Source organism: Mauremys reevesii, linkage group 2 (assembly GCF_016161935.1).
Source record: "Mauremys reevesii isolate NIE-2019 linkage group 2, ASM1616193v1, whole genome shotgun sequence".
Taxonomy (NCBI): Eukaryota; Metazoa; Chordata; order Testudines; family Geoemydidae; genus Mauremys; species Mauremys reevesii.
The window spans coordinates 154,875,388-154,901,583 of record NC_052624.1 but is presented as its reverse complement, the minus strand read 5'-3'; the positions used below and the strand labels follow the sequence as shown (position 1 = coordinate 154,901,583).

Below are 26,196 nucleotides of genomic sequence, written 5' to 3'. Positions count from 1 at the left end.
CTGCTCTGGCTGCGGTGGGAGGAGATGGGAAAGAAAGTGTCGGTCTGGGTGTGCGTGAAGCAAAATCCCTCCTGCATGAGTTTACACAGCCCTGTTCAAACTGCACTGAGATGAGTCTGCACAGGCTCGTGGGTGTGGAGTGAGGGGGGGAGCTGGGGAGGGATTTCTTTTTAAGAGACAAGGTGGGTGGAATGCGGGGATGCCAGCTGGCAATGGACTATATTTCTACTGACAAGGCTTTACCCTGTAGGTGTGAGGAATTCCAATTAAATATTCAGCCTATTTGTCTGCGTGTGGGAGAGGGTTTGCTGTGGAGGAGGGAAGCCTCAGACGCAGCTCAGTCGCTAACCATTAAAAGAGAAATTAGCTCAGTTCATCAAGGGAAGCTAGTGGAGGGTTTTCCTTGGTCTCATCCCTCTCTCTCAGAATCAGCAAGGAGAAACTGTTGACACATCAGGACGGGCTGCACTTGACGAGGATAAGAATTCCAAACAGGTACCAAACCCTCCTCCAAGGGATTCTCATTGCTCTCGAAAGGTGGACCCTCTGGAGACCTGCTACAGAACCAAGGCTGCCCAGAATGCGAGTATCCTGGTGGGGATAGGTACATACACAAATGAGACCACCTTGCTCTTCTTTAGTGTAGGCACATTAATGACTCACAACGCCTCTGCTGGGGGAACCAAGGCACAAAGAAGCAGCGGCTAAGGCCTAAATTCTCAAAAGCCATTGGGAGCACACAGCACCTTTGAAAATCAGGCAGCAATATGCCTTGCCCCAATAGCACAGTGAAAAGAAGTGACTTCCTTGCACCTCTGGTCCCACTGCCCCAACCGGAGCTTGGGGTATCCATTTGCTCCCATGGATGGATGCTGAGAACGGGATAGTAGCAGAGCTGCATAGCAGCCTCAGATGTTGTATATGCTTGAGGCCAACCTGTATGTTCCCTAAAGATTTTTAATTTGCCACTCTCTTGTTCTAGCATGAAATCATCCTAGAGCAAATCCCTGGGCCTCTGATCATTGGGGGCTGTACAGTAACAAGCTATACAGAATTAATTGCTCTTGCATTTACTGTCGATCTCCTTTCCAAATCATTAGCGATATATTAATTAATCCACTCTAACTGGAGGCCCTCACATTAGGATGATCTTTTTAAGCCTATCAGTGGTGCCCTGCACTGGTGTAAGCTTCAATGATTAAATTCTCTTTCCCTCTTGTAGTGCCTGGCATTCACAAATCAGATCAATGGGACTTAACGATTTTTCTTACAAAGGTAAAGTTTATTTGGGGTGATGTCTCGAATGGCTGGAGGCTGGAATAAAGCACTTGGTGACAGGTCTCTTGTAATGAGCTGGAAGAGTTAGATGTTTGGATAGCATTGACTGTAACATGTCCTTGGCTTCATGTGTACAACCCCGCACATATTCTGATTGACCCCGAACCCTTTTTTAAATTTTCCTGCCTGGAGAATTTTGAAATGTTGGGGTTTTGCTGCTAATTGGAATGAATGCAAATTTCAAAATCTCCAAATCCTTTGTGAAATAGAACTTCCATCCTCTGCCCAACTCAGCTCGGAGCAAAAAGATGCTCATCTAGCAGGAGAATGGGCAACAAATAAAAATCTACAAATACAATCTAGCTAGACAGATACTGGACAATCTAAGCATCATGTTGGATGAAATGCCCCTGCCTAATGTGCCCCATTATTTATTTATTTAGATTTAAAATAAATACCTCTCTCCCAGGGTCTACATACAATAAATACAGTTATATTAAACCTCACCAGTACTGAATTCAACTCCACAGGAATTCAGACAGCCAACCAGCCTCCTAACCCCCTGCATCATTTAGGAAGCACGCCCTCAGCCTTCTCCAGAGACCCCATCAAACAGCTGTAATAGAATCATTGGGCTGGAAAAGACCTTGAGAGGTCATCAAGTCCAGCCCCTTGCACTGAGGCAGGACCAAATAAACCTTGATCATCCTTGCCAGGTGTTTGTCCAACCTGTTCTTAAAAACCTTCAGTAATGGGGATTCCCCCACCTCCATTGGAAACCTGTTCCAGAGCGTAACTACCCTTATAGTTAGAAAGATTTTCCTAATATCTGACCCAAATCTCCCTTGCTGCCGAGAAAGCCAATTACTTCTTGTCCTACCTTCAGTGGACATGGAGAATAATTGATTACGGTCCTCTCTATAGCAGCCCTTAACATATTTGAAGACTGTTATCAAGTCCCCACTTCTCCAGTGCTCTGGGACATCACCTGTCCTCCATGAGTTCTCAAAGATAATAATGAATGATTCTGCAATTGTTTCAGCTAATTCCTTAAGTACCCAAAGGTGCATTTCATCAGGCCCTGCTACCTTGAATACATTTAACTTATTTAAATATACTTTAACTTGTTCTTTCCCTGCTGGCTTGTGTTCCTTCCCCCTTGTTGTGAATTAATTGTGTTAAGTGTTCGGTCACAGTTTACCATTTTAGTGAAGAATGAATCAAAATGGACATTTAACAACTCAGCCTTCTTTATGTAGTCTGTTATTAACTCCCCTTTCCCACTAAGTAGAGGACCTACACTTTCCTCAGTTTTTCTCTTGCTTCTAAAGTATTTATAGAACCTCTTATTATTGCCTTTTATGTCCCTTGCTAATTGTAACTCATTTTGTGCCTTAGCCTTTCTGATTTTGTCCCTAAATGCTTGTGCTATTCTTTTGTACTCCTCCTTAGCAATTTGTCCATGTTTCCACTTTTTATAGGAATCCTTTGTGATTTCAAGGTTATAAAAGAGCTCGCATTGGAGTCACATTGGCCTCTTACTACTCTTCCTATCTTTTCTTTGTATTTGGATAGGCTGCTGTTTTGTCTTTAATATTGTCACTTTGAGAAACTGCCAGCTCTCCTGAACACCTTTTCCCCTTTTTCTGCATGCCTCACAAGTCACAACATTTGGGCTATTTCTGGCCAAGGTGGGGAGCAAGTTCCCGAGACTCAGAGCCCTCCTGGAGTATGCTACCCCCCTTGCTGACAATGATGGAGCAACAATAGAGATAGGCCATTTGAGGCAAAAAGCCCTAGAGTCGGTAAGACTTGTGAGATGCTTGACCTGAGCAGCTATGGTATCAATACAGAACGGTGGCTGCAGCAAGCCAATAGCTGTGGAAATGATGCCCCAGAAAAGAAAAAAACAAGAATGAGACAGCCCGCTGTCTAATCTGCCAGGCCTGGGTAGTGCAAAGGTGGATGGCTGGGGCAGAAATAATGCAGCAACTTAATCAAAAGCCTATTTCTCCAAACCATTAAATCAAATGGTTGGTGTGCTGTATCGCCAAGGAGAGAAGCCAGCTTTAATCAGCTGAAAATCCTCATTGCCAGTTTCATTAAGGAACTAAACTGTTTCTTTAAACTCCATCCATGCCACCTACAGGCTGATTAACCCAAACCAAAAGGCCAGCTTAAGGCCAGCCATTGTGACACGAGAGGTGCTTTCATTGCTGACTTTACTGATGCACCAGAGGACAGCTACAAAACTGGTTAACAGGGAGAAGGCTTGGCTAATCCCCTTCCGCTGCTGTAGCCACAAACAGGATGTTCGGCAGGTGCTCCGTGCTTGCAGCAGTAAGGTTCTACCCAGACCCTGTTCTACTGGTGTAGCTCCCCATGCCAAAACCATGACCCAGAGGACTGAGCTTGATAGAACTCTTCCGCACCATTGGGAATGGCAGAGACTGCACAAGGGCTATCAGGCCCCTTGTGGGTATATTGGGTACAGAGCATTAATAGCACAACAGTAGGAACGGTAAATTGGCTAATATGCCATCACACGGAAATGTCTGGCTTGCAGCTGATTAGAGAGGTGGCAGATTCTGGCGCAGCAAAAACAGAACTCCAACTTGCTGCACATTTCACCCTAGAGAAAAATCTCCTTTCCTGTGGGCTCTTTGGAAGGATGTGGTCAGCTCTCCACACTCCATAGAATCCTCAAGTGGCATCCTGGAGTGCCAGTCTGTCTCCTAGAAGCACAGAGATTTTGATTACATTACCCTTCGGTCCAAAACCAACTGTGGAAACCTTGTCCTCTAGGCTGACTTCTCAACCAACAAACAGCACATGACAAGGAAAACCTGAAGGGATGAGGGGAGTGGGAAGGAATCAAAGAAATGTGCAGCCCCAAGCTATCCTGGGAAAGGAGGAGACAAAAATCAGTCTTGAATGCAGGTATGAAGACAGACTCGCAGGCTGTTCATTATTCTTCGGCCTAAGGGTAAAGCCAGAAAAGGTGATGGAGATACATGTTCTGAGGGCACATTATCACTGGACACACTGGGCACATTATTACTGTGGGATCTAGTGATTAGAGCAGCGGCCTGAGGGCATGTCTGCACTGCAGAGTTAGCACGGGTGATCGGCACCTGAGTCTGGCCTAGCCTAGCCTGGATGGGAGCTGCCGCACTGGAAAGCCAGCCTCGAGTTACTGTGTCCACTCTGGCGCTGCACTCGCTTGTGAATGGCGCTGGGACTTCCGGGGGCATTTCCTATGGTTCTTAGTGCTGCGCTAAGATGAGCCGCTCTATGATCCTTTCCCAGTGAATTGTGGGAGAATGTGGAAATGGGGAGAATTGTGGGATGGCCTGGGAGGACTAGGGGCACTCAAGTGGCTCAGCTTGGGTTTTCACTGCAAAGTAGACAGGTTACCAGCCTCAGTGTGAGCACCACTCAAGCTAGCCTATAGCACCAGGATAGGCCAGCTAGCCCAAGTATAAACACACCACCAAACACTAGAGGGTTTTTGTGTGTGTGGATGGGAGCCGGAGTAGGGGCATCCCCTGAGTAAGCACCTGAGTTCACTGCAGTGAAGACAAGAGAGTCAGGATTTCTGTGTTCTATTCTTGACTCTGGGAAAGGAACGTGGTCCCTAGTGGCCTGAGAGTCAGGACTCCTGGGTTCTATTTCTGGCTCCGCCACTGGCTGTGTGATTTGGGGTAAGCCGGTTTCAGGGCTGTCAAATGGATACATTGATAATGACTCCCCTTTGAGAACCTTAGACGAATAACCTCCAAGTGTTTCATTTAGAGTGACCAGATGTCCCAATTTTATAGGGACAGTCCCAATTTTTGGGTCTTTTTCTTTATATAGGCTCCTATTAGCCCCCACCCCCTGTCCCGATTTTGCACTCAAAGTCTCTCCTTAGCACCAACAAAGATGAAACACAAGCTGCCTTTTAACTTGAACTGCAATCTCCAATGGGGTGTCACCGGCAGGCCCTTGACAAGGAAGGCAAAATGGGGAGGCAAAATGCCTGGCTTCCTGCAGGCAAATCTTTTTTGAATGGTTGGAAACCCTTTTAGAGCTTCCCCTTTGCAAAGGGGAAGAGAGCAGTGAATAGACGGTGAGGTGTTTTCCACTGCTAGGGATAACCTTGTGGGAGGAAAGGGAATCCAATTAAATATTCAATGCTGTGGAGTCTGTGGGAGTGTGGGAGAGGGATCCCTTCCTCTTATTGCATTTCTTATCTGCTCAGGGATGATGGAGAGGCACCAAACCACTAAAAATATTCATCATCCACTTTCCACAAGAAAGTAAACAAGAAAGTTACACAACACCTCTCCTCCCCCTCTTCCCAGGCACTTCCTCCAGCAAACAGGCAGGAACAAAACATTGGGGCAGTTTATCTAAGCTGCTACCCTGCTGCTGGCTAACTTTGGGCTGCAATCCTATCAGAGCTCACAAGCTAAGTGGAGTTGGGCTAGGTCAGAACTTAAATGGGAAACCACTGCAGAAAGCTAGGGCTGCCCAGAGGATTCAGGGGGCCTGGGGTAAAGCAATTTCGGGGGCCCTTTCCATAAAAAAAAGTTGCAATACTATAGAATACTATATTGTCATGGGGGCCCCTGCAGGGCCCGGGACCTGGGGCAAATTGCCCCACTTGCCCCCCACCCCGGGGGCCCTGCGGAAAGCCCAGATCCTGAAGGCAGTGCAATTAGGAGACGACGTCCCCTATGACTCAATATCCAGGGCCGGTGCGGTCTCTTGAATGAAATGTAAAACAGAGGTCTTGCACATATACTAGATAGTTTTACTCTGTTTTCCCTACATTCTCCCTGAAGTTTTAATGGGGGTGGGGGGTTTACTGGGTTCTTCTTCACTTCCTGTCTTAAATGGGTATGCATCATTTCTGTGTGCTGCTACACTGGGCCTGCATTCCACCAGTAGATTAAATGAAACCTACTTGTAAAGCACTTCGAGATGAGCAGTGCCATAAAAATACAAGATGCTTCTGCTGTTATAATATATAGCAGCCACATTCTGGTCACAAACCCCTTTTAACAAGAAGAGACCTGAGGTACTGACCTCCTGCCAGGTAATGATCCAGCTAAGCTCAGTTCAGCCGAGGGAAGCCCTGGAATTGAAAGGGGACAGGTGCCTGCATTCCTTGCAAGTGTGGTCTGGTGGCTAAAGCACAGGACTAGAAGTCCTGAGGATGGATGCTGTTCACTTCTTTCCTGTGTGATCTTGGACAAGTCACTTCCCCGCTCTGTGTCTCAGTTTCCCTATCAGTAAAACAAAGCTGTTGATACAAACCTCTCTCACAGAGGGTCTTGTGAGGCTGAATTCACAGCTGTTTGAAAAGATCACTGGAGGGAAGTGATAGAGAAGAGCCAAGTTTTATTATTAACACTTGGAACAAAACAGTATCTTGCACCCATGGTTCTCCAAGTTCTTACAAACATTCAATACAAACTCTCAATGTCCCCACGTTATGTCCATTTTGTGGCATGGAGAAAGGATGTGACTTGTGCAAGGTCGCACAGTGGCAGAGCTGGAAACAAAGCCCAGTGCTTCTGATTGCCACGCCCTTGCTCTAACCTTTGCACACTTCAGGCTTAGATTGTAAACTCCATAGAGAGGGAACTTATCTTTTTGTTGTAGGTTTGTACAGCACCTAGCACAGTGGGGTACTTATGCGGAGAGGCTGAGGGAACTGGGATTGTTTAGTCTGCAGAAGAGAAGAATGAGGGGGGATTTGATAGCTGCTTTCAACTACCTGAAAGGGGGTTCCAAAGAGGATGGATCTAGACTGTTCTCAGTGGTACCAGATGACAGAACAAGGAGTAATGGTCTCAAGATGCAGTGGGGGAGGTTTAGGTTGGATATTAGGAAAAACTTTTCCACGAGGAGGGTGGTGAAGCACTGGAATGGGTTACCTAGGGAGGTGGTGGAATCTCCATCCTTAGAGGTTTTTAAGGTCAGTCTTGACAAAGCCCTGGCTGGGATGATTTAGTTGGGGATTGGTTCTGCTTTGAGCAGGGGGTTGGACTAGATACCTCCTGAGGTCTCTTCCAACCCTGAGATTCTATGATTCTATGACTAGGGCTCCTAGGCACTACGATAATACAAAGAGACTGAGCAACCCGAAGAGCTCAGAAATTCCTATCAATCACATGTAGGTCCTACACAAACACAGGAGTCTGATACTTCTCCACAAGCTCCAAAGATGGTCTTATGCTTTTCCATTTATTTTTTTTGCTGTAACCATCTGTAGGATTTGGGTTTTATTTAAATCAGAAGCCAGAAACTCCATAGCAACCCTCAGCTCCCAGGTTCTGACTCCAGCACTTTGATCACTCTGTCATTCTGTTTAAGGCTATACCCCTGTAGGTGTGAGGAACTCCAATTAAGTATTCAGCTGGTTTGCCTGTGTGTGTGCGGGGGGAGCAGGCTTTGCTGTGGAGGAGGGAAGCCTCAGCTTTCTCGTGGTGACTAATCGTTCCACCACCCATTGTCTGTGGCATAAGGGGGGGGCGCGGGGAGGGCTTTCCTGCACCACGCAGCTGCCTCTGCATTTCCTTATCTGGAAATATGCAGCTCCCTGCTCTGCTCTGGGGGCTCCAGGACAAAGCTAGAGGGGCCCAAGCAACCCAACCCCTGGCATTACAGAGCTTCTGACCCTCTATCTATGGCTGTCATCTGGCTCTCATTGCTGTAGTGTCTGAGCACCACAGAGTCTTTAATGGATTTATTCTCACAACACCCCTGTGAGGCAGGGCAGTGCTTTTATCCCTATTGTACAGATGGCGCCCAGGGGCCTTAATCCACAAAAGGTATTTAGGCCTCTAACTCTCATTGATTTCAGTGGCACTTAGGCATCTAAATACTTTTGACCAACTAAATCAGAGAGACTGCTGGCCAGATTTTCAGTGGCACTAGGGACCTGAAGATGCAGAAAACTGGGCAGCTATCTCCCATGAAATCAATGGAACTTAGGTGGCTTTTGAAAATCCCACTAGGTGCCTAAATACCTCATAAATCTGGCCCTAAATGACTTGCCCAAGGTCACACATGGTGGAGCATGGAACTGAATCCAGTGTTGCCTGAATCCCAGCCTAACTCCTGGTACCCTTATAAGATTAGGGCGGCCCATGCAGCTGCATTATGCTTTAGGGCTGGAAGATTAGGGGAACCCATGTAATTAAGGGGCACTGGCAATTGTACTGTGCTATAAGGTTTCCAGAAAGCCTCATAAGATTAGAGAAGGCCCTTAGCAGCCCTCCTTCTACTATAGGGTTTTTGGCAGCCCTGTGGGATCAGAGAGGCCCTGGCAGCCTAGCCATTCTACATGGTTTCTAAAAGCCCCCACAGATTTGAAGATCCCCTAGCATCCTTGCTGAGCTATAGGGTTTCCATCAGCCCAGTGGGATCAGAAGGGCTCCTGGCATAAAATCACAAAACCCGTTTTTCCTTGTGAGTTGCAGGCAGGATCTGAGCTCAGTTCTGCCGCCATAAAGGACAGGCCTAGCCCATGACTGCACTGTTGCACCTGGCTACCTGGACCCCTGAAACACAAAGACAATGGCCAAGTGCAGCAGCCTGAGCTTCAGGCCCAGTTCCTGGTGGCACAGAGGTAGGGTGACCAGATGTTCCGTTTTTAAAGGGACAGTCCCATTTTTTGGGACTTTTTCTTATATAGGCACCTCTTACCCCCCACCCCTTGTCCCGTTTTTTTCAGTTTTCTGGTAACCCTAGTTGTTAATCCTACCACCTGGCAGGGCCAGCTTTAGGCCAATTCAACCAATTCCCCCGAATCGGGCCCCGCGCCTAAGAGGGCCCCGCACCCAAGCCCTGCCAGTGCGCTGTACCGGGGTGGCCCAGCTTCCCCAGGGGGCAATTTAAAGGGCCTGGGGCTCCCAGCAGGGACTGGAGCCTCAGGCCCTTTAAATTGCCACCAGAGCCCCACTGCTGGAGCCCTGGGGGCTATTTAAAAAGTCTGGGGCTCCTGCTGCTTCTACTGCCCCGGCCCTTTAAATAGCCCCCGGAACCCCGCCGCTTCCCCAGGGCTCCCATGGCTATTTAAAGGGCTAGGGCGGTGGAAGCAGGGGAGCCACGGGCCCTTTAAATAGCCCCCGGAGTTCTGCTGCTACCCTGGTGGGGGAGGGAGGAGGACGAGGCACTTACCGTACAGGGTGGGCTGTACCCCCTGTACCCACACCCCCTGCCTGCAGCCAGCCCCGCACTCCCTGCCCTGCTTGCAGCCAGCCCCGCACTCCCAGCCCTGTCTCCAGACAACCCCTGCCGCACGCCCCTGCCTGAAGCCAGCCAGTCCCGCACTCCTCTGTCTCCAGGCCTGCCAACCCTTGCCGCACCCCCCTGCGGCCCTGCCTGAAACCAGCCAGCCCACCCCACATCCCCCTGTCTCCAGCCAGCCCCACACCCCTTGCCCTGCTTGCAGCCAGACCCTACCTCCAGTCAGCCCCTGCCCTGCCTGCAGCCAGCCCCATGTCCACTGGTGCCCTGCAGTTCCCAGGGCAGTAACCCTGCACACCTGCTTCAATGAGAGGGGCAGGGAACAGCTGGGACCCACACATGTGCACACCCTAGGGTGACCAGACAGCAAGTGTGAAAAATTGGAACAGGGGTGGGGGGTAGTAGGATCCTACATAAGAAAAAGAACCCCAAATCGGGCCTGTCCCTATAAAATCTGGACATCTGGTCACCCTAGCACACCCCCAGGGAGTGGTGGGGACCCACACATGTGAAACAGAGCTCATTTCTAGTTCAGGCCCATCTTTTTAAAAAAGAACTTTAGGTAGGGTTAACGTACATCCGTATTTTCCCAGACATGTCCAGCTTTTTGGTTCTTAAATCGCCATCCGGGAGGACTTTTTAAAAATACGGACGTATGGTAACCCTATTGGTACAAAAAATACATACTGTGGCACATTCCTTAAAGCAGGGCACATTCCTTAAAGCAGAACTTTTTACAGGGAACCGGTTGCTAAGAAATGAAAGGCTTTTTTTTACATGTTTTTTTTTTAGTCATCCCTGCCGGGGCCCCGCCGAAAATGTTCTAATTGGGCCCCGCACTTCCTAAAGCCGGCCCTGCCACCTGGCTTGTACACTCTGCATAGATTGGGTCACCTACGCTGTGCTAGGCCACGAGCACACACTTCCCATTGCACTGCCCTTGGACTGTGCATGGGGAAGGGGTAGAAGTTGGACCCTGATGCTATTTTAAAGAGGGATCTTCATGCACTGGGAAAACATTTCATTAAAAGATCATCTATCCAAACAGAGCTTCACTTGGCCAGTGCTTCTTAGTTGCCCCTTTGCTTTTCCCTGCAGAGATATACTGCTATATTCTACAGTAAAAGCCCAAACACACCTAACATGGGCCTGAACCAACGCTCCACCCCACAGATCTGAGCACCCCCACCATTCAGGGCGGGGGGTTCAAAATCTGAACTGGATCTGAATCGTGTGCCTCAAACTCATCTTTAAATCATTAAACACACCTTAAATTGTCTCTCGAATGGAACGGGTATCCAATGCCAAGCACAGCGTGTGTTGCTATGGGGATGATTGTGGTGTCACACAAATTCATCATTAAATGCCTGCAAAGATCACATAGGAGAAACAGAGAGACCTAGAAAGAGAAAACCCTGGTTAAACTTTAAACACAACCTAAGCAATTTGTCAAATTACTAATTAGTGGTCATGGTAAGAACAATGAGGAGCGCATGCATAGAGTATGAGTTTGTGTTTACATCAGAGAGGGCTGGAAGCTTTTGCCCTGTGAAAGTCCCTCTTGTGTCACTGCTGGCCATTAACATTCCAAACATGGATGGAACGGGAGCAGGGGACAGGGGCTACCACATGGACTAGGGCTGTTAAGTGTAGATGAGGGCTGGGACTGAACATTCTGATAATAAAATAAAGCTAGGCCAGTTTTTTCTAGCTCAAAGGCCTTGCTTAGACTGAAGGCTTTTCCATCTGTGCAGTTACACTGGAGCCTTACTGGAGATGCACTGCACCAGGGTAAAAAGTGACTTGTAGCCCTGTAACTTGCTTCCGTTTCAAAGCTGGGCGAGCTGCGCTGATGACTCCATCTACATGGGTGTATCTACATCACTGCAAAAATCCCCAGTGCATCAGCTCCCAGCCTCTGACAGAGCTGCACTCATAGGGAACAAGACACCATCACCTACAGGGACATGGGAGAGGAATCTGCCAGACTCTTTACTTAGTGCTTCTCTTTCTAGCTTACTTCATGGGGCCCAGGCTACCTGCGTTAGAAGTAGAGACTAGCTTCCCCTCTGCTCAAGAGCCCTCTAATGGTATCTGAGAAATCAGGCCCCTCACTGCTGCTCCCTATGGTGTTTTCTCTAGTGTTTTGCCCCATCCAGTTTTAATAGGCTCAAGTGCTGGAGCTTCCACCACTTTTCTCAGGCAGACTACTCCTCTCTCTCATGGAATCTGCCATCAGGAAGATTTACATGAGACTGGCTCTAAATTTTCCTGTTGTTGATTGTTTCATCCTCTTGTACCCTCCGAATCTGCTCCTCCTCCTCCCTAGCAAGCGCACACTTCCTGTACCTAGAGGAGACGCTCCTTTCCAATGCCATCAGAATGAAACAGGCTGCTCCATGGGTAGCAGTGGGGGTCGTGGGTGGCTACAGAATAGCACATCAGAGCAGACCATTTTGATCAGAGATGGGCCCAAGCTGCACAGCTCAGGAGTATTTGCATCAGGGCCCATCTCTAAATGCCCTCCTCTCACTTTCCCTGTGCAGCAGGGCTTTGTAAGGTCACATCTGAGGGACTCAGGCCTCAATCCGCATTGTCTCAAGGTATCATCTGTTCTGAATGGATGAAGGGCTGAGCTGACGCTGCTCAGGTTTGTGCCTGGGGTGCCAGGGACTCTAAGGGTTAAAAACCTGACGCTTAGAATTGCCACCGGGGAAAGCATCTCCCTCATCAGCGCACCGGGATTCAGACAACACTGGAGAGCGACTTGGGGATGCCAGGGTTTAGGTTAAGCTGCAAAGACCTCAGTATGGGAGGCAAACACTCCAGCTGCTGAATTCCCAGGGGATAGAGTTGTCAATGAAAATAATATCCACCCACTCCCATGGAAGTCCCAATGCCAGCGTGTGCTGGAGAGAGAAAGCCAGCAGAGCCAGCAGTCTGGCTCTCAAGGGACAGACAGTAGAGGCCCAGGCTCACACAGACCGTGCTTGTGGGTCAGTCACTCAGACAAAGAACATGTGCACCAGAGCATAGGTTGCAAGAGAATGAGCTTTCAAGGAGGAAAGTCCCCAGCCTGGACCTGGACAACAGTGTGGTTTGCATTTGCACAGGACGACGAGAGGCCATCCTGAGCTCGAAGGAGATTGGCCTATTTGCAAAGGCTTGTACGGTGCCACCTCTAGACTGTTGCCTCTCCCTTGGGCAGAGCTTTGGAGCCAAACAGGGCTGGCTGAGATTTCAGGCACTCAGGCATGAGTGACTTGGAGCCTGTGTCAACAGGGGAGAGGATGACCAGGGCTGCTGACATCCTCAGCCCTCTGTCAAGCCGAGCTGCCCAGGCATCTCCAGCTGCTCACCTGTGGGCATGAGCCATCAGGCTGCCCTCCTCCGCACAAGTACACTTGGCTGCACCCCTATGGGGCCTACACTCCTCCGCATGGCAGGGGCCTACACTCCTCTGCAGGCCAGGGGCCCCCCAGCTGCTCTCCAGTTGGCAGAACTCCCACAACTTCCCTCCCATGGGGTGAAGCCTCTGGTGCCCTCTGGCGGGCGCCAGTCCGCTGTGTGCAGAACCTCCCCAGCTGTGCCTTGGGGGCAGACACCTCGCCCCCACAGCCCCTGTGGACAGGAGCCACCCCTAGCCCCCCGCAAACTGTGGGCAGTCAGCAGGATGTGCGGTCCCCGCCCCTGCACTTCCCAGCCAGCGTTTACATAACTTCTGCTGCTTAGTCACAGCTTCAACTCTTTTTTTTTTTTTTTAAATGTGGAGCGATTTCGGCAGCATCAGCGCGCGAGTCATTCCGGCGAGGGAAGTCCCTTCCTTTCTTCCGTTCCCTTGGTAACGGGAGCGAATTTGCCTTTCAAATGATTCATGACCGGGGTGCTGTAGGAGTTCCCTCCTCCAACACAAATCTCTCCCACACAGCCACACATGCCCGATTAATCATTGATTAGAATTTCTTCTGCAAGGTAAACCTAGGAATCAAGTGGCTGCGGTGCCCGCCTCCACCGCCTCCCTGCCACCCCTAGATTTAAGCTGGAGGCCCTTGGCTCTGACACTTGGACCACGCGTGGGTCTTGGATTCCAGAGTGGAGGGTCGAGTGGTGGCTCAGGAACAGATTCCCACACAAAGGCCTCTCTCAGTGGGGTTGGAGTTTACTGATTTCCTTTGATTTTTTTCTTTTTTAACAGGAAATGCAGTCTGAACTGTCACCTAGACGTGATGAACAGCTCACGCTTCTCTGAGCATGAACTACAACATGGGTCACATGCCTGCCCTCCCACAAATCTCACACACAGACTATGCTGCATGGACACACACACACTTCACGTCTCTTCCCCTACAGCTTCTCAGAGAGCAACAGGCAGCTCCTGGCTGGCTGCTTCCAGGGGGGAGAGGTTTTTATGTCTACTGGCACATAGCTATTGTCATAGGTTAAATGTCCAGGGCTAGGCCATTAGTGGGTGTAAGGTCCTTTCAAGTCAGTGGAGCAGTGCCATTTATACCAGATGAGGCTTTTGCCCTCCATCTTTCAGACCTGAGAGCCTGACAAATCCTCATCACAGATTGATAGAGAAGAATTTGTCTAGCGTTCTCAGCCGGAGCAGGGAAAAAGACTTGCTGTGCTCTAAGGCCAGTTCCAGTGTTAACTCTCTTGGCCAAGTCACATAATGTGCTTCAGTTACCCCACCTTTTGAAAGGGGGGCAACGACCCTCACCTCCACATGGCGGGGGGGTGTTGTGACGATGGCAACACCAGGGGAGGAGAAATTGAAAAAATCCCTGATGTGTGTCTAAAATAAGTTTAGTCTAACCTGGGCCCACAACCATTAGAATAACTATCATGATCTTTTCTGGCATGGCAGAACAGGTGGTTTGGGTGCCTTACATGTTCATTTCCATACCTTAACATGGATTTCTTTTAAGTGTAACCTTCATTTCCTGGTTGGTTTGGGGATAACCACAACATCTCCGCAATATTTTTTTATCTTTAAGTTACTGATACATACTCTCAACCTTCACTGAAATGTAACTTAATTTTTTGTCTTGCCATGTAAACTAGGGGGATGCAGTATCAGGGGGTTACATTTCTATTAAATGAACTTTTTAATAGCTCACAGGGCTGATTATAAAGCCAAACAACATCAGCTTGGGTTGTATTATAGTGGTGCCTGCAGGTCCCAATGAAGCTGGGGTCCCCATTGTGCCAGCTGCTGTCCACACACAGCGAGAGACAGTCCCTGACCTGAAGAGCTCCCAGTAGAGGTGCCATTAGTGGGGGTTCATGGATTCAATTGCACCTGCAGAAACGAGGGAGGGGCAACTGGGGCAAACCTGACTGGCGCTGCAACCTGTGTACTGGGTCACAACGTCTGGAGCAGGGACTGGGCCCAGCCCTGTGGGAGAGGAGCTGCTGCTGGTGCAGGGTGAGCGTGGGAAGCTGCATCCGCCTCTGGATCACAGTCTTAAATTAGATCTCAGCCACTTCATTTCACAGGGTCCTGAAAATCCTTTTGCAACTTTCTTACTCCCTGACATGCTGGAGTTCAAGCGAATGCCGTAATTCCAGCTCAGGCAGCCAGGCTGGGCCTGGATTCTGGATGAAATTGGAGACCAGTTCACAGGCACTCCGACTAGTTCTGTGATTAGCAAACCTGCCCTGAGCTTACAGTTTGGTACAACATGCACACAGCTTCATTCATGACCTACATTTTTGGTTCCATCTTAAACAAAATAACTGTAGGGCCAAATTCAGATGGGAGGCTGAGTTGTTGTAATGTACAGAAACTGACAAACTACAGCCCCACGTGTCAGACTTGTTTACCAATGTGGAACTTACACTGTGACCCTGGAAGAGAGGAGAGTAGCAACAAAAGCAACCCCCAGGAGAAGGTAAGAAGATATAGTTGTTTAACTCGCATCTTCCGGATCCTTGTCATGTGCGTTACAGCAATTATGGGCTGATCTTCCCTGTAGTGTTAGCAGGAGCTATAACTCGAGTGCTGCCCTAACCTGAATCCCATCTACATGCACCTGTCTCTAGCTCAAGTTAAGTGCCACCTTAACCTTGAGTTCATTGGCCTGTTAGCAAGTATGGCTTGAACTGCTGATGCTCAAGGCAGTAATGCAGTAGGGGGAAGGAGTTCTGGGCTGCTGCTTGAGTCAGCACAATTCAGCAGCTGCTGCCCCACTTGCTCTATGCTGCTCGAGTGTTTGCGGTGTGGCTGCTCTCGCCGGAGCTAGGCCGACTCGAAAGGAGTAATTGGAGCAAACTGCTGCAGTGAAGAGCAGCCCTTGGGGTCCCTCACACGTTGGGAAGGTGGCAGCAGGGTGAAGAGAGTCTGGATCCATGAAGCAGCAGAGGTGAGAGGAGAAAGGGGCATACAGGGATGCATCTCTGCTCAAAACAAAGGAAGAGCTTTCTCCCACTCTGCCTAGTTTGGGTAAGCCCTCTCCCCCACAGCTCCCCCTGCTCCTTGGCTGGTGTGCTGAGAGCTCCTCGGGCTTGGTAAACGTTCTGTTTTCTTGTCCTGTGCTTGCAGTAGCCTTGGGCTGTGCCTTGATCCCATGACGGGTTGGGGGAATTGTGAAGCGGTAGCAAAAATATACTCAACTCACTCAAGAGATGACTGCTCAGAAAGAAAGCCCTGTGGCTGGTCAGACGCTGGGATGAGGGGCTCTTTCAGGGAGCACGAAAGATAGTAGTTAAGGTTAAAACAGCAATTAGCTCAGGCCTGGTCTACACTAGGACTTTAATTCGAATTTATCAGCATTAATTCGAACTAACCGCTCAACCGTCCACACCAGGAAGCCATTTAATTGCAGGCGGAGTAATGCTAAATTCGACATGGCTAGCTCGAATTAGGCTTGGTGTGGATGCTAATCGAACTTAGTAGCCACTGCACCACTCTGTTGACGCTCTGGACAGCAGTCCGAGCTTGGATTCTCTGGCCAGCCACACAGGAAATGACCCGTGAAAATTTGAATTCATTTTCCTGTCTGGGCACTTTGAATCTGACGTTCTGGTTGCACATCGCACCTGCAACGATGCAGAGCTCTCCAGCAGAGGAGTCCGGGCAATCCCAGAATAGAAAGAGGTCCCCAGCATGGACTGACAGGGAAGTCATGGATCTGATCGCTGTGTGGGCGAGGAGTCTGTGCTCGGAGCTGCGCTCCAACAAGCGAACGCGATGACCTTCGAGAAGGTCTCAAAGCCATGAAAGAGAAAGGATACAGCCGGGATGCGGCAGTGCCGCGTGAAAGTGAAGGACCTAAGACAAGGGTATCAAAAAGTCAGCCCAGACATGCCGCTTCTACGAGGCACTGCATGCCATTCTAGGTGGGTCTGCCACCAGTGCCCCACCAGTGACGGTGGACTGAATAGTGTGACAGTTCCTCCTCGATGTTCGCCGATGGGGAAGATGAGGAAGGGTCTTTTGAGGACGGCGCAGGCGACAGCGAACCCACTCCCGCTTTCCCTGACAGCCAGGATCTCTTCATCACCCTCACAGAGATGAATCAGGGAAGGATCAGGCGGTAAGTGCTACAAACAGGGAAACATTTATTTTTAAGAAACAGGTATATAAAAATAGAAATACTATATAAAAATTTTTAAATATCAAACTATACAAAAAGTAGGTCAACACATATAGGAATCGAGCAATAATCCTCTGGGGACAGTTCAAAAGCTCTCAGAGAGCAGCTCGAAAAGCCTCAGCAGGAGGTTCCTGGGGAGAGGTGCCGGAAGCACACTCTTCCGCGCCAGGCCATCCTAATGTAAAGGAAGCATCGCCTTGACAAGCATGGCAGCATATGGTCCTGGTCTGTGCAGGGCTTCTCTTAGCATCCGCTCTCTCTGAGTCCGAGTGACACGCCTCAGGGTAATGTCGTTCTGGAAGTGCTGCATCTAATTAGGGGAATTAGTGTACTGTTACTATTGTGAATGGTAGACTTTTACTTTGCATAAGAATGACCCTCGCTTAACAGCCACGTGTTGGAGGCCATAGAGGAAAAGCATACAGTGATCTTTCCGTGCACTGGCGGGAGGGGCTGCAAAAGGCTCATCCTTTCTGCTTTGCACATTGCCTTTAGCAGGAGAGCACAGCTAACCACTAACTGATAAGCAGTATGTACTGTAAGGCTTACCAGGACTTTGTGCAAGAGGGATGCAGCTGTCTTTGCGCTATCCAGGGCACTGGCGCCGCCAATGAGAGCGTATTCCGAAATCTCAGACTAGTTCTGAGATCTCCTGAGACTTGGTTCCCTCTTTGGTCTTGTTAACTGAAACTGACTAGACTGTGTTTACTGTTGGCAAACATGTATGTGTTCAAGGAAATCACCTACTTTTTCGCATCACACAGCTTACTGGAGGCTGGCTCAGATTAGAAAGACTAGGGACGACATGTTCCAGGAACTGATGGCCTGCTCCAGAGCGGAGGCGGCAGAGAAGAGACAGTGGAGGGAGACCCTGTGTCAGCAGCATCGCACACACATGGAACGGGAGGATAGGTGGCGGCAGGAAGACCAGCAGGCGAGTCAAACGCTGCTTGGTCTAAGGAGGGAGCAAACGCTCCGGCGCCTTGTAGATGTTCTGCAAGACCGCAGGCAGGAGGAGAGCCCCCTGCAGTGCATCTGCAACCGCCCTCCAACGCCAAGAAGTCCTGTCCCCTCACCCAAAGTTACAAGAAGGAGGCGGTAGGGGCCGTGAGAACTGTCCCTGCACCGCAGCACACCGATAATGTTCGAGACAACTCGCGCTGTAAATTTGTACAAGCTCTTTCCTTACAGCATCAACCAGTCCCAACTCCAAGTTTAAACCCCCACTGTGTACTACATTATTAAAAGCGGTTTGGTGTTACTCACTGTTTTCGTGTCAGAAGACTTTCTGTGGGTGTGTGTGTGTGGGGAATTGTAATTGCAGTGCATAGCCCACAGTGCCATGGTACAGACTTGGGTGCAGGGTCAACTGCAGGGCACACACAGACTGCAGTCACTAGGCACCAGGGACAGTCTGTGTGGTGTATGCTGCCCCGGTCTTTCCTTGATGTGTATGCTTGTCCAGGGTCCTGGTGCCTGCCATCCCGAATGTAAAGGCAGGCTTCCTTCACATGCACTTGGACCGTAGTCACGATCCTCCCGGTGCCCTGAGCCCCAAAAAGAGCCCTCATCCAGGGGCAGATACTCACCCTTCCCCACACCCTCACCTTCCAACGCCCAAACCCACAGCCGTCATGTTAACCCCTATCCAAAGACGGCACCCTCGCCTTCCTGCAAACCCACCCATTCCTGCAACCCTCCCCTACATGCACAACCACCCCACCCCACAGACCTATGTAGGAGCAGGAGGCTGTCCGTCCTCTTTTGGACAAGCGGTCTGTCCATCAGTGCACACCTTAGCCAGCACAGAATGCTTCCATGTTTCAACCAAGAAACAGAAATGCAAAGTCAATGAAAGAGTTATTATTAATTACTGAAACATGTCCTTAGTTTTAAAACGTCCTTTGGAAGTGGGGAAACTTGGTTTGTGATCAGGCTCTCTTAAAATCAAGTGGACAGTCACAGGTTACCCTGCTCTCCTGATGCACATCGCTTCCCGCTGGGATATTCTCTCAGCACGGGTGTCTGGCTGATCGTAACAGCAGCCAGGCGATTTGCCTCAACCTCCCAAAGGTCTCGCCTTGCTCTCACAGAGATTGTGGAGCACACAGCAAGCAGCAATAACTACGGGATATTCTTTTCGCTGATGTCCGGCCATCTCCCTTGAGGCACACTCCACCACCATTCTGCACTTGCTCAGCCGGTAGTTGAAGAGTTCCTTCTCACTGTCCAAGGCGCCTGTATAGGGCTTCATGAGCCAGGGCATTAGCGGTAGGCCGGGTCCCCGAGGATCACTGTAGGCATCTGCACATCCCCAACCGTTATTTTGTGGTCCGGGAAGAAAGTACCTGCCTGGAGGCGTCTAAACAGACCAGAGTTCCTGAACACACACGCGTCATGAACCTTGCCCGCCCACCCGACATTGATGTTGGTAAAACGTCCCCTATGGTCCACCACAGCTTGCAGCACCATTGAAAAGTAGCCCTTTCGGTTAATGTACTCGCTGGCCTGGTGGGCTGGTGCCAGGATAGGGATGTGAGTCCCATCTATAGCCCCACCGCAGTTTGGGAATCCCATCGCGCGAAGCCTTCTATGATGACCTGGACATTTCCGAGAGTCACTACCTTTGAGAGCAGTTGCTCAACGATTGCGTGGGCTACTTGAATGACAGCAATCCCCACGGTAGATTTGCCCACGCCAAAGTGGTTCGCTACTGACCGGTAGCTGTCTGGCGTGGCAAGTTTCCAGAGGGCTATGGCCACTCGCTTCTGCACACTCAGGGCTGCTCGCATCCTTGTGTCCTGGCGCTTCAGGGCAGGGGACAGCAAGTCACACAGTTCAAGGAAAGTGCCCATCCTGAAGTTTCGCAGCCACTCTGTGTCATCCCAGACCTGCAGCACTATGCGGTCCCACCAGTCTGTGCTTGTTTCCCGGGCCCAGAATCGCCGTTCCACACCATGAACGTGACCCATTGCCACCATGATCTCCACTGCCCGGCGTACCCTGGTTTCTGAGAGGTCTGTGCCACTCTCCTCACCGCTGCCCGGTTTCTCAGCAGCTGACTGTGGAAGAGGTGGACGATAAGGTGCGAGGAGTTGACAATGGCCATAAGTGCAGCGATGATCGCAGCGGGCTCCATGCTCGCAGTGCTGTGGCGTCCGCGCTGTAACCGACCAGACAAGGGCGCGAACAGATTTCCCGCCGGCGCTTTCAAGGAAGAGAGGGAGGGCGTGATTGACGGTTCAATGACGACACTAACCCAAAACCACCCTCGACACATTTTTTCCCCCAGCAGGCATTGCGAGCTCTACCCAGCATTCCAATGGGCAGCGGGGACTGCGGGAACTGTGGGATAGCTTCCCATAGTGCAGCTGGCCCCGTGAATGTGGACTCAGAAGTTCGAATTTGTGTATTTAGTATGGATACACAAATTCGACTTATTAAGGTCGAATCCACAAATTCGACTTAAGTAGATTCGAAATAGTCCTGTAGTGTAGACAAGGCCTCAGAGTGAATTGGAGTTGTGGCAGTTCTCTCCCCTCCCTGCCTTGGCAAGAGGGTACAGATTTCATTCCCCATGGTTTTCCTGGTTGGGACTCAAACTCCATCAGAGATGCTAAGAGAGAGACCATACATTTGTATAGCGCCTTTCAGCCCAAAGGACTTAACCCCATCACAGAAATGTGGCCATCTCTGGGGTGAAACACAGCAGCTGTGTAATACCCGATGTACTATACAGAAGCTTAAAACAGAATTCAACTGAAGCTACAAGAGAGACTTTAGGGATGCAGCCAGTACTTGGCTGCTGGAATCCGGTGCAGACACCCACCCCTCTCCCACCGCATAAAGCGGAATGGGATCTTGAAGGACCACAAGTGGGGAGAGTCCTTGTGCAACAGCTCATCTGGAAGATGGCACTTTCAGCAGCATGGTGGCCCTTCACACCATGCTGGGGCACTGGTTCTGTGCTGATTGAGAAGGAAAAGTATTATGCACGGACTTATTGCCAGTGTCACTTTCTGCAGCATTTGAGGCTTCCTGGGAGATCTTCTATCCAAGTCCTGACCTGGCAAAACCTTGCTTGGCTTGTGAGATGGGATGTGCTCACAAGCACGTGCCAGCATGGCAGTGAGGAGCATCTGAACTGGAAAATAAAGTGAAATCTGCAAAATATTGCAGTGTCATTTGGGTACATTTTATCTGATTTATTCTCTCCTCGTTAAGAGGAGCTAATTAACAAACCATCATTTAAATAAACAGCAGTGAAAGTGTTTGTAACCTCCGCTTTATTGAATTGTGACAAATTATTAGCCTATGCATGTTAAATGGAATAGAAGCATCTGAATTTAAGGGTTTTTCCTAATCTGCATAAAGATGATACCTGCTGTGAAAATGAAGGCAGTGAGGACTGATTCACTATCAATTCTCAGAGCAACCTACAGGGCTCCCCTCTCTGGCGCTTGCCTAACCTGTCACAGCAATGACACAGACATGTTAACAAGGGAATGGCTGCATATGGCCAGGGTTTTTTCAGGACATCAGTGAGTGGAAACTCAAAGGGGTTCAAATCCAACCCAGGTTGGAAGAGATGTTCGGTCATTCTCCGTGATTGGATGATTGCTTGGTGCTTGGGTGAAAGTCACCCTTGCAAAGAGGGCTTATGCACCATTTTAACTCTCAAAATAGGGTTAGCCCAGCCCGATTTTTACAGGTATTTAGATATCTAAAGATGCAGACAGATGTCTTAGTGGATTTTCAAAAGGGACCTAATTCCCATTGCAGTGCATAGATTCTAAGGCCAGAAGAGACCACTATGATCATCCAGTCTGCCCTTCTGTATAACACAAGCCACAGAACTTCCCCCAAATAATTCCTGTTTGAACTACAGCAGAGCTTTTAGAAAAACATTGACTCTTGATTTTTAAATTGCCACTGATGAAGAATTCCACCCCCCCACCCCTTTTGTGAGTTATCCCAATAGTTAATTACTCTCACAGTTAAACTTGTACATCTTTTTTCCAGTCTGAATTTGTCTAGCTTTAACTTCTAGCCATTGGATCTTATTAAACTTTTGTCTGCTAGACAAAATATCCCATTATCAAATATTTAGTTCCCATGTAGGTACTAAACCATGATCAAGTCACCCCTTAAACTTCTCTTTATTAAGCTAAATAGATTGAGCTCTTTGAATCCATTGCTATAAATCTTTTTTCCGAATCCTTTAATTATTCTTAGAAGCACAGATGCTTTAGAAAATTCCAGTAGGTGCCTATCTGCAACTTTAGGCACTTAAATAACTTTACATATGTGGCCTGTGAGATTAAGTGGTGTATAAGTCTCATGCTGGCCTTCTAAACAGGGGTGAGTTTCACCCTTCTAAATTTGTCCTCTATTCTGTCCATGAACAAAAGAGCAAGATTCTCAGATGTATTAGTAATTCTAAATTATTCACAAATACCTCCAAGCAGGCGGGTCTTGGACCTGCAGATCATTCATGATCCTTATGAATATTTAACATTCCAGATACATTTGTTAGTTTCAGAAATCACAGGATATTGTTTTTCTTCCTTGATTGGATGATTTGGGCAACTTTAACTGCCAACTGCACAAAGACTGAGTTGCAGCCTGTTGAATGTCACACTCACAATGTGCACTGCTTTTACTGGCCAGTTATGCAATCTGATAACTTCCTTTTGAACAAATATTCAAATTTACAATTTGCTTCTCATGGGTAATTGTACCAGTTAGCTCATCTGCTGGAACAGTTATGAATAGGAAACGGGTATGAACACAAGTCCAGGCAAACTCCTTTTTAAAAAGGTGGAACCAAATATTCTTGCATTTAGACATCTATTTAAATTGTAAGCTCTTAGGGGCCGGGACTGTCTACTACGTGCTGCGTTTGTGGAGTGCCTAATACAATAGGAGCCCATTCTCAGTTGGTTCTTTGGCACCATTGTAATAAACGTGATTAATGATAACCAAAGTAGCCTTTTGTGCTGCATTCACCCAGCTCTAGAAAGGAGTTGAGAATCTGTGCATCAGCACCATGAAAACCACCAGTTCAGATGGCCCCAGTTGGCAATGTCAGACTGAATTCCTTGAGTCTAGAAGCGAGACCTGCAGCTCCACTCTGAGGCCTGGCACCTTGGCTGGGGGCGTGGGAAGTTTTCTCTGCAGCTGCTTATGCTTTACCTGTTCTGTGGATAAAGAAGGGGCTTCCTTCTCCAGGGCTTGCAGTTGAGCACCTTCCCTGGCGCTAAATTTACACCCACAAAAGTTGGTGAGTAGAACTAAATGCACAATAAGTAGAAACACAGTTTGATTGAATCCACTGTCCCAGCGGTATCAGAGTGGCAGCTTCAGGGCACAGGCTGCTCTGCATGCTGCATAGGGCAGCTCTGACAAGCGACAATCACGTGGAAGAGGCTGCTAGTAACTAGCCGCCTGCAATCCCTGGTTAGAAGAACCACTTTGTAGCCGTCAGAATCATCTCTTGTCATGGATCCTTGGCAGTATAATGATAATAATCATATCACGCGCGGCTGTGGCTCTGTCTGTCAGCCCGAATGCAGCCCCAAGAGCTTTACAAACATCTCTTTCTCTCGCTTACACACACACACACACACACACACACACACCCCGATCAGAGGAGCTAGGTTCTGCTGGTACAAATGATAAAAAGGCACTTGCAGCACTGGAAAGCCAGCCGGTGGAGGGAAAATTAAAACAATGTGCGTGTACACAGACACACACACACACACACACACACACACACACACACACACACACACACACAAAGAGATGCAAACTGCATCTCCTTGCAGCAGCCACTGTGAATGTAGCCATGTATACAACAGCTAGTTCTCAGTTAACAAAGATACCTCCAAGATTAAGTTCCAACAATACACTCAGTGCTGTGCGAGACACATGAGGACCATTCCACCCCAGGGGTGAGAGCAGGATGGACAGATGCAGCACTATGCAGACAGGCAGACGTATCCTGGGTACCGTGGTAGAAATGTGTGGACTGTTCTGTCGTGGCTCTCAGTCACTGTGCTGTGGTCTTGAGATGCTACCGTTTCCCCCTGTCCTTAGAATAGATGTGGTTACAGGGCGGTAAGAGGCGACAAATGCTGCCTTTTTAGTGGTGTGTATTTACTTCCTTTTTTCTGTCATGCACGTGCTGGTGGGAGGGCTGCCTGATTTTCAGAGATGCGTGATCTATCACTTAGCAAGCACCGGGTCTGGCTAATTATGTGCACTACCATAAGTCTTGCATCCGAAGAAGTGGGTATTCACCCACGAAAGCTCATGCTGCAAAACGTCTGTTAGTCTATAAGGTGCCACAGGATTCTTTGTTGCTTCTACCATAAGTCTGTTCTTTGTTAGTTCATTGTGTTCCTGGGGGGCAGGAATGCATCAGGAAGAATCCAGAGAGTCATTTATCGTCATTAAGGAGCAACTGAGGCATTTGGCCCTTAGTCACTGTCACCTGGGGATAGAGGCCAAGATTTTCATAAAGTTTTTGGTTGGCCAGCTAGAGACACCTTAATGGGGCCTGATTTATGCTCAGTGCTGAACACCCACTCTCTGTAAGTCAGGCCCCTTTCCAAAATATTCACTGGTCACTTTTGAAAATCTTGGCCAGCACTGGCGAAGGGTGGAACACAAAAGGTTTGGTTTGGTTTGGAGAAGGCCCTGGAAGTGTGAATGCTTATCCAACCTCTCTGGCCTGCAAGTCTGGGGCAGGGAGGAGAGTAGTTGCACCATCATAGGAGCAGTCCTAGGAGACTGGAACTCAGTCACAATCTGCTCCCTATTTCTCCCTTGCCCATGGTGCGTAGTAGTTTATTGCAGTCCTTTACAGGATGCAGCTCGCTTTCCCTCTCATGCCGGCTCAGCTCTGCCAATTGGACAGAGGAGGGTGTTTCCAAGGCTCTGAAGCTTGTAGCAGCCCCATGGTCCCCATCTCCTCTTCTCAGTTCCTGCACCCAGACTCACAATCTGGGAGGTGCCCCCCTTTGCTTTCCTGAGGCACCAAGGGAGGGATAGTGGGCTGGACACCCAGGAGGCCTCGAGTGTTCTGACTGCACATGAAATTCCCCCTTCTCATTTTAAGTGGCTTTGTGTTTCCTGGAAGAATTGTTTAGTAGCTGTGGGAGCGTTTAGTAACCTGGGAGCATTAATTACGAGTCAGAAAAGAATAAGCTCAGTAAGAGGCGCTGCCCTTTTACTCGAACGCACGTCGTTCCTGGGCTTTTCTGTAAATATTGTGTTGCTTTAACCGATTTACGCGCTGGTTATTTTGCAAGCCACAGCGTCAGCTGAATCTCCAGCGCCCCGGGAGTCGGAATGTCTCAGGCACCCAAGCCCAGGCGCAGAGTGTGCCAGGGCTGAGCCATCATAGCGCCAGATTATGGGCTACGGCATAATGCCTCTTCACGGGGCCTGGGTGAAGGATGCATGTGGCAGCCGGACACACACCAGGGGTTGTGTCAGGCACTAAAGCCAGGCTGCGTAGCATGACAACCTCGGGTGCTCTCACATCACCCAGGGGCCAGGCAGGCAGGTGGGCTGGCTTGTGAATACAGGGAGCACCAAGCTGCTTTCAAGCCCTCTTTGTGTCCCTCCCCACCACTGTCTGCACCAAACACAGGAAGGGGGCCCTTGTCGTGATGGAGCTGGGCTGTGGCATCAAGTGTACTTGGATGGGGAAGGGCCATTGCCAACCGTGGATTAAAACATGACAGAGGGACTGTAAAGAAGATAAAACCACGACAGCCAGTGTTTACTATGCACACTATTCCACACACAGACAAGGGCACCCCTTCCCCATCCTCCCTCTTCATTGTCCAAACTTTTTCCAGCACTAATGAGAAGCTGTAACCCTCCCAGCACTTGTGATGCGAACAGCTCTCTTCTCCCAGCTCTCTCCTTCCCTTCAGAAAGCCATGCAATGTACCTTGTTTTTTCTCTGAAGCTACGTGAAAGCAGCATTTTGCCCTAATGGTGCCCTTGAAATTACAAAGATTAGCAGCTCTATTCTTCTACAGGTTTGGCCAATCACATT

The 26,196-nt window shown here is 49.1% G+C and overlaps 1 protein-coding gene across 12 annotated transcripts in view; it reads right to left on the bottom strand.

Moving 5' to 3' along the window:
- The window catches only part of PEBP4 (phosphatidylethanolamine binding protein 4), a 255,576-nt gene that overhangs the window by 113,071 nt on the left and 116,309 nt on the right, over window positions 1-26,196 (bottom strand). Inside the window, exons 5-6 of one of the 12 annotated variants that reach the window (XM_039521635.1) lie at window positions 10,791-10,921; window positions 141-591 (exon numbers count right to left, since the gene is read on the bottom strand). The exons of 9 other annotated variants lie outside the window; for them this stretch is intronic. In XM_039521635.1, coding sequence (XP_039377569.1) covers window positions 558-591; window positions 10,791-10,921 — 165 coding nt within the window. In that variant the 3' untranslated portion in view covers window positions 141-557. Of the gene's footprint in view, window positions 1-140; window positions 592-3,224; window positions 4,014-4,126; window positions 4,259-10,790; window positions 10,922-26,196 lie in introns of those variants that run through there. 2 more of the 12 variants (XM_039521634.1, XM_039521633.1) reach the window with 2 other exon arrangements.